Source organism: Corvus brachyrhynchos, unplaced genomic scaffold (assembly GCF_000691975.1).
Source record: "Corvus brachyrhynchos isolate BGI_N302 unplaced genomic scaffold, ASM69197v1 scaffold338, whole genome shotgun sequence".
Taxonomy (NCBI): domain Eukaryota; kingdom Metazoa; phylum Chordata; class Aves; order Passeriformes; family Corvidae; genus Corvus; species Corvus brachyrhynchos.
Window position 1 is genome coordinate 1,332,509 of NW_008239334.1, and position 8,773 is coordinate 1,341,281.

The 8,773-nt window shown below is 50.0% G+C and overlaps 1 protein-coding gene across 1 annotated transcript in view; it reads left to right on the top strand.

Moving 5' to 3' along the window:
- The window catches only part of FAM19A3 (family with sequence similarity 19 member A3, C-C motif chemokine like), a 13,007-nt gene continuing 4,234 nt past the window's right edge, over positions 1-8,773 (top strand). Inside the window, 3 exon segments of the mRNA XM_008638966.2 lie at positions 1-2,369; positions 2,489-2,496; positions 2,498-2,753. Of these exon segments, the coding sequence (XP_008637188.2) occupies positions 2,336-2,369; positions 2,489-2,496; positions 2,498-2,753 (298 nt within the window). The 5' untranslated portion in view covers positions 1-2,335.

Consider the following 8,773-nt stretch of genomic DNA (forward strand, 5'->3'; position numbering starts at 1 on the left):
GAAACCAGGGTCTCCTGATGGGGACCTGGCTGGTCTGCTGGAAGACACAGGGGAGCTTCGTTGGCATTGGAGACTCACTGTTGCAAGAATTGCAATAGCACTGTGTCTGCTGTCCTCACATCTGGGCTGCCAGATGTGGGGCAAGACAGCTGGGACACAGCTCCTCCGCAGTGCAGCGTGGCTGGGTGGGGGTGACCACAGGTGGGGGGCACTTGCCCCACTCCCGGCTGGATGCAGTGCTGTGGCACGCACTGCCTCTGGATTCAGGTGAGGGGCTGAGCAGCTCTGAGAGAGCTGTTTACTTTGTCATTGAGAAAATAGTGCATTCTTTAAGCTGACATCAGTATTTACACAGTGGGCTGTCACGTCTCCAAAGGGACTCCAACAGTACCAGCTGCTGCATGATCCCCCCTGAGAAGCTTCATGCAGAGCATCACCAGAGATCACCTAAATACGGGTTTACAGGAGGGAGTCTCACAGTCCTGTCACATCACCTCAAGGAGCAGTGGTTTTCTTGCACATTGAGCCATACTGGGTTCTTTCTGGCAATGGAAGAGCTGGAGTAGGATCAGCCCCTCATCACCCAGTGGGCAGGGATGGAGTCAGGACAGTGAATGGGATGCTCCCAGCCACTCTTCAGTCTGTTCCTGGCCAAGCTGACCATCCCACAGCATTAATTAGGAGTATTTCCTTACCTCTAAATTCTTTTTTAGCATTAAATACATGGTTTTGTCAAGATACCTTTGGTTTTTCCCTGGGCAAATGTCAACACTTTTGATGACATTTTCTGATTTTTGTTTTCCAGATGGGAGAATCAAAGTGCAAAATATCACTTTAAATCACCACTTTGGAATGAAGCATTTCTCATTTCGAAATGTCAGTTTAAAACAGGACAATTCATTTTTAAATGCTTCAAAACAAGAAATGTCCTTTTTACCACTTCAAATCACTTTGTTTTGATTAAAAATGTCAGTGTTTTGTGTCCTGGCTCTTCATTAGAGGAGTCTGTTTCACTGTCTCGTGGTCCAGAGCAGATAGAAATTTTGAACATGGTTGAAAATTGGAGATTTCTTCTCTCAGAGGTGTGGGTTTGTCCAGTGCACTGCTGGAACTCTGTGCTGCCCATGGAGTGGACTGTGGATGCGAGATTGGCACAGGGCAAGGGTACCCCTGGCACCTGCTGCTGGTCCTGGCAGCACTCCCCAACCTCAGTGTCACCACCACTTATCTTTGTGGCATCTTGTTAGTAAGTTATGATCCAGAACTAAAATTTTATGAGGGACGTGGTTGTTTGCTGGACCTGGTTAGACCCCAGCAGGTGATAATGGAGGCTGGGAGGTCACCACTTGGCAGATGCCAAGCAGTGACGTCGCTGTTGGTGCCGCTGCCTGTGGAGCGCCGGAGCTGTTTCCATCTTCAGGGCTGTGGCTGTAAATAGTGAAGAGAACATACTTAAAGCACTCAGCAGTAAAATACCAAGCCTTTTGGGATTTACATTTTTCCCTAGAGGCTCTAGATGATGTAAAACTTGGCTTCTTCCCAGCATGTCCTGCATGGAGTGAGAGTAGTGCCAGTGTGGTGCCTCGGTATTTGCAGAGGTGCCAAGAGAGGTTAATGGTGTGTCCAGAGGTAGTGGATGCAGTTCTGAGTGTGTGGTTGCATGAACTTGGCTTGTATGCTGAAAGGAGGAACAGCCCCAGAAGAAAGTGATGTGCTGGGAGAGCAGACTGCAGCTCGTGGTGCTGCCGTGGGCTCTGTGTATCCGACTGGCAATCAGCTGCCCCGTTCCTCAGATTCCTGTGGGGTGCTGGCCCCAGGACATCCAGTGGGATCAGCCCATCCTTCTGTTTGCCAGCAAGCGGTTTGCAAATGCCAGACCTTGGGCATCACTGCAAGGAACCTCAGTGACACAAGGACAATGACAGCACATAACCACGCACAGAAGAGGCAGAACCTGAAATGGCTCGCTGCTGATCTACTCTGGCTCTTCCCACACACGCTGGGTCTGCATTTAATGTTTGTCATCTGCTTTAATAACCTACTATAAAGGACCTGATTCTGTGCTCTCAGCAGTAAAAATCAGGAGCAGCTCTGCAGGTCCTGCTGTTCAAAGGGGTGAGCAGGGTTATGGGCTGAGCTCCTGGAGAGGTTTTGGTGGTGCAGTGGGCACATGCTCATGCACCCAAGAGTATATGTCTTGAAGTGGGGCTGATGAAATTCCCCAGCCACTCCCAAGGACACAGTGGCTCACAGTGATAGCAGCCCATGTCCTTTCTCCTCTCAGATGCGCTGATGTCTGCTCCTTGCAAAGACCTGACCCACCTGAGGTTGGCAGATGCACAGATGTGAGCGTGAATCCCCAGTAAAAGGTAACTATCACTCACCTGTACTGCTGGTGGGATTTCTTTCTGTCCTGCTGCAATGGCCTATGCTGCTGATGAAGTCTGAGGCCATCTGAGGGTGGTGGGTGAATCCCTTCATCTCCCAGGACCATGTCCCCACAGCCAGGACACCCCAGTTCTCACAACGTTCAGGAGTCATACCGCTGTGTGCAGGAGCATTGGTGAGTGGATCTGCACCTCCCAGCCCTCCTCAGTCCCTCTTCCTCCACGCATCTCTTCTTCTTTTTCATAGAATGAGTGAGAGAGATATACAGAGCCTGAGCAAATGGATTTTCGTGCTCAGTCTCTGCCTTACCACGCTGTGGGGACGACTGACATTGGCCTCCACGCATCATCACAGAAGCCATTCAGGTAGGAGAGCGACATCCTTGCTGCATGTACTGCATGTTTGTGCAATCATCTGGGTCCCCATGATACTGGTGATACCTTGGGGTCTTCATGGGATGCCTGAGGTGGGGATTACATGGGGATGAGATGCTTGGTGAAGTTCTGTCTCACACTTCTTGGTAGGAGGAGGAGTTTCAGGCTGTGGTTCACACCAGGAGCAGGCGGGAATCTCTCTGGGGACCAAATGCTGACAGCCTCAAGGAGCTCGGTGTCCATCCCTGGTTCTGGGGTCTGGACAGCAAGGATGAGTGTGCCAAAGGTGTGGGGCAGCATCCAGCAAACAGCCACCAAGAGGGACCAACACAGTGCCACTGGGACAGCTGTTGGATTGGCATTTGGTGTCCATGTGTGCAGGAAACTCCCAGGACTGCTTCTTTGGGATGGGTAGGAACATGCAGCCATAGGGCTGTAAAGCTGCTCCTCGGTGTTATGAGTTGTGAGTACTTATTATGGAGCATCTAAAACCTGTGACTTGGTGAGTCTGGATGGTCTGAGGAGTTAAAGAGGGGATTTCTTCATGTCTGTAACAAAATCTGAGACACATATAATGAACCATATATACATCTGATACATCTGTGTGAATCTATTATTGCGGTAATTCTTGCTCTGTGAGCAGTGGATGTAGATCTTTCCATCAGAGTTGCTATGGGTATCACAAACCCCACTTGTTATGTGGTGGACACTCTCCACTTCAGGCTTTCACTAGAAATAAAAATTTTCATCCCCTTGGTTGCAAAGATCATCTAGAAAGGTGGAACAAGTGTAAAGTGATGTAGAACTGAAAGTCTTGCTGGAAAATGTCACCGTGGCTCTGAGATGTTAATTTGTTATTCCCAGCTGTGAATTTGAGATTCCCTCTGTGAGTGTTGGAATGCTACTTTGTGGCATGAATGTGATTTTTTGGAGGGGTTATGTGAACCCATGGTTGAAGTTTGTGTCCGGAGAAGAGAAGCATCTGAGAAGTTGTGCTCAGCTCTTTGTGCCTATCCTGTCTGGCACCGAGCCTGATGGGCCAGTGGGAGGCCCAGTGGCCCAGGGCTGGGGGCTCCTTGGAGCATGGTGGGAGGACGTGTGGGGAGGTGGATGCTGGTGTTACTGGTGGTACTGGTGTTACCGAAGTTACTGGCAGAGCCAGGCAGCACAGGCAAACACTTTGATCTTGGGGCACCTGCTGTCTGCTTCTTGTGCCTCTGCTTGGAAAGGGCATTTAAGGGTTACTTTGAAAGCATTCATGCTCTTGATTGACCCCACACCTAACCCTGTCCTATTTCTGTCATTTTTGCCTGACAGTTAAAGCAGTTCTAATCCTGTAATCCCCACCCGCATTGCTTAAAACCAAAACACATTTTCCAGAGTGACTCCCTCACCCAATCAGTGAGCAGCTACCTGCCTTTTCCTTGTCCTAACCCTCCATACCCCATCCTTCGAAGTGTTCAAGGCCAGGCTGGACAGGGCTCTGAGCACCCTGCTCTAGTGGAAGGTGGCCCTGCTAATGGCAGGGAGTGGAACAAGATGAGCTTCTTTCCAACCCAAACCATTCTGTGATTCTGATCAGGAGAAAACTCTTCATTTTTCTTCTGGGATGACTTTTCGGCACTGACTCAGGGCTACCAGGGATATGGGCACTGCTCGCAGCTCAGGTGCTCACTCAACCTGCCCAATCCCAGTGCCAGAGAGCCCTGCTCCTCCATGGGATTGATTTGTAGAGAGCTGCTTCTTTGGGGAAGAGTCAGACCTGGGATTAATAAAGCGCCGACTCACCGAGGTTTGAAGTGCAGATGCCCAAGTGTGGTGGTGTGAATTGTGTATAAATCTCACTTGTCCAGGAGCAGCTAGGCTCGTGGATTCACATGCCAGCAGGCATAGAGTTGGGGATTTTTTGCTCTCACAGACTTATCCACAGCAGACCACATTGTGTGCTTTTTATTCAGGAAAATTCTGATCCACAGAAAAGAGGGTAGACCAGGAGCAAACACTTAAAAGTTTGACCCCACTCTGTGTCTGTATGAACACAGTTTCTCTCTGCCCATCCTGCTTTCCTGACATTGTAAGAACTTCCTGTGACTGCCTCATCTCTTGGGCTGGGTTTCCATGGTCTCAAAACAAGAATTCTTGGTCTACTTGGTGAGTTCATGGGCTTTATTCTCCTGTTGTCTGCCCTGTTGTTGCTGCATTTGGGACAGTTTTCAGTGAAGGTTATGTTTGAAACACCCTTTCATAGTGCTGCATTCTCAGTGGCAGTGACATTTGTGTCCAAGGAAGCTGCAGTTACGTTTCTGTGTGGAGTTGAACAGGGATAGCTGTGTCACTGATGCCTGAGGCCCCCAGGGTCAGAGATGCTGAGGGACAGATACATCCAGAGCTTTCATCCCATTAAAGAATTGTGTTTATTCACAGGTAAAACCACCTAAAAATGATCAATAGCAGAGGAAGGTCTTTAATTGTGACCTCAAACTTACAAATTTCTTGAAGAGAGAGCCCACATGCAGACCCTCTGTTTGCCATCCAGAGTCAGACCTGACTGTGGCAATCAGGTCTGATAATAGAATTATAGAATATCTCACATTGGAAGAGATCCACAAGGATCATTAAGTCCAACTCCTTGCCCTGCACACAAATTCATACCATGTGCCTGAGATCCCTTGTGCCCACCCAGCACGTGGAGATGCTGCTCTGTCCAAGCAAAGCAGTGCTTCCTGCACAGTGTGGTTGGATTTAAAGAGCTACATGAATCAAGCCACAGTCATTTGGAAACAGAGTAGGAGACTACTTGGTGAAGAATAATTCACCAGCAGTTTCATCCCCTGTGTAACATGGTGAGGTCTTCATGGTGAGCAAGGCTGGAATGTCTGCATCCAACTCCCACAGGGGTGGTCCCACCACCTTCTAATGCTGCTAATCAAAGGGCTGTCTTTGCCTTTATTTGTGTTCATCACTCAACATGAAGCAGAAGTAAAAGGCATTTAGTCAGCTGGGATCTTTTCTTTTGGGAAATGAGGTTCTCTGGGCATTGCCTGGCACTTACATGCATCCAACTTCTCTTTATTTTGTAGCTCTCCACCAGCAAGCAGTATTTTACACTGAACATGTGGAGTTGTGCCCACACTCCCTGAGACACTCAAAATGTGTCATTTCAGGTTATGCCATAAAACCCCCATGTTCTGCCATTCATTTAAAGGTCAACCTGAGTAGGACAGCATTTTTATTTTATTTCTGCATGCGGGCTTCAAAAGCCTTGTGCTCTTACAGTTCTTTTATGGTTCCATGAGATAAGCTGTGTCTTTTTAAAACGGGTTCCAGTGGGGAAATACCAGTTAAATGGGAGGGAGAAGCACACCAGAAGCTCTGGAACTTATCCCAGGCTCTCGGGAGGTTTCCTGCTGTCGGTGTTAAACACACCATCCATCTGATCTGCATTTTGTTCCAAGTTTCCTGCTGCTCAGCAAAAGGAGAAGCAGCTGCAGGGAGCTCTGGAGCCCATTGCTCGCACTGCACGTGGGCTCAGCCTCTCTGCTTGCACCTCCCAGGCGTGGGACATGGAAGCCCAGTGCGGCAGGGAGCCTCTGGGCACCGCTCTCCTGCTGGCATCCCTCGGCCTGGGGATGCTCATCTCCTCTGCAGTGAGGAAACAGCAGTGTCTCCTGCTGACATCCTGGGAATCACCAGATCTGGGGCAGAGGGATTTCTTTGCACTCAGTTACAACCCCCCAAACTCCTGTGCTCACTTGAACGTTGGGGTCTGCCGTGGTTCGTGTTGCTTGTGGGCCAGGGCTGGGAAAACCAGAGAATCTGGTGTGTAGGAGATGGCTCCTACATGGCTCCCCATGGGCATGTCACCTCTGCTCAAATGCCATGGCCTGGGAAGGGGATGCACTGTATCCTGCTGTCAGGGCTGGGGCTGGCACATGGAGGGGGCATATTTCCAGTCTCATTGTGTCCTAGGGCAGGGTGCCAGATGGTCAGAAGACAATGCAATGGGGAATGGTTTTAAACTGGAAGGAGACAGATTTTGATTAGATACTCAGAAGAAATTCTTCCCTGTGAGAGTGGTGAGGCCCTGGCACAGGTTGCCCTTGAACACATCCCTGGAAGTGTTCGAGGCCAGGCTGGATGGAGCTTGGAGTAACCTGTTCTAGTGCAAGGTGTCCCTGCCCATGGCAGGGCATGGAATAAGATAACTGTTAAGGTCCTTTTCAACCCAAACCAGTCTCTGATTCTACAATTCCAAGACCTTTAGGTAAATGGAAGTATTTTGTGGCCTGAGAGCGGGATGGGTCCTGGGGCTGTGTGCTGCTCCTTCAGCTCTGCCATCAGTAGGACCCTCGGTGTGAGGCTGTGTGTGTCCCGAGGGGGCTGTGGGGTTGTGCCAGGGCAATGGGATACCTGCCCCACACAGGCAGCTCTCTGGGCAGAGACTCTGAGGCTGCAGGGTCAGCAGCACAGTGCCCCACGCTCAGCCAGCTGCAGTAAGGCAGAGGGAGGCAAATTTCTCTTTATCTCTGAACTGCACCTTTCTGAGCAAATTAAAAGGGCTTTGACACATTAGCAAACTCCTATTGCATGGCTGTAATGACCGATTTCTCAGTTCTGCCTGGCTCTCCCTCAGCTGAACCTTTAAAAATTAGCTGAAAATGAGCAGCCGGAGAGCAGGCAAAGGGAGCAGAGGGATCGCCTGGGCAGCCCTCCCGGGAAGAGCTCTGCTAATGAAGCTTTTCTGAAAATGAGTCAAAACCATAACTACATGAGAATACTGAGGCTTGAGGGTGTAAAATCCCCTGGTGAGGTGCACAGGGTGGAAGAGTGACTCCTTGTGGTCCTGGACCACAGTGTGATAGGAACATGGGCTCACAGGCAGCCAAAGCCAAGGATTTCTACTTCTTCCTCAGATTATTTTAAAAAGCCCATGAAGCATAAAGACAGGGCAAAACAGTCATGTTTGTTCTGCAAAGAGTTGCTTTCTTTCTCACTTTCATCGAAGTCTACCATTTCTGCATACAAAAAGAATGGAATTCATTATTAAAGCTGAATTACTATGGCATTTCAAAGGGAAGATAAAATTTATGACCAGAGATGCTATTAAAAAATATTCCATATAATAATTGTGCAGTTATTATGGGCAGAAATGAAAGTAAGGGTTCATTAAAAGAAAATTACCATGAAATAGCAATAAATAAAATAAAGACATGGTGATTGCGCAACCCATCCTGCCCGTGTGCAGTGGGTGCAGGGCACAGGGGGTGTCCTGGAGCAGCCCTTCACATCTTGCTCTTTGTCTCCCGTCTGGAGCTCAGACACGGTGAGAACAGAAGGGCAGGGAGTGCTTTGACTGGAAGCTGGTACAGCCATGCCCAGCTGCCACAAGCCAGGAGTTTACACTTAGACCAGCATTTCCCAGCAAGGGGCGTGAAAAAAGGTCTGCAAGACAAAGGGATTTCCCCCAGCGCTGGGGGAGAGATCCCATTTCCCTCAGTTTTCCTTGGAGAGGTGAAGTGGCTGCGTTCCAAAAGCTGGGCGGTGTTTGTTGGCGAGTGTGGGGGCCTGACAAGGTCTGCAGGGACACTCATAGTGACACGGGTCAGCTCCCCCAGCCCCCCTGTGTCAGTGGGGGTGGGTGGGATCCCCAGCAGGATCCTCCAGCAGCGACCAGGGGTGAGGCAGAGCTGGGAGCTGTGACTGGATGGGCAGGATGAGGCTGGCAAATGCTGTGTGGGTTGGAGCAACTGCCAGGCCTCCTGTGCTGGGAGATGGTTGAGTGTGGGCTTGTGCTCACAGGTACCTGCACCAGCAGCACCAGGACACATCATTCCCCGCAGCCCTGCATGTCCTGCTTGCACCTCCTTACAAGCCTTTCCTCTGGTGACAGCTCCTGGGGGCTCGTGCCTGCAATCTGGAATGTGGAAGGTGTCCTGAGCCCAGGATATGGAGCAGCCAGGAACGCCCTGATGTCTGCTTACCTGCACCCATTTTGGGATGCCACACTGCAG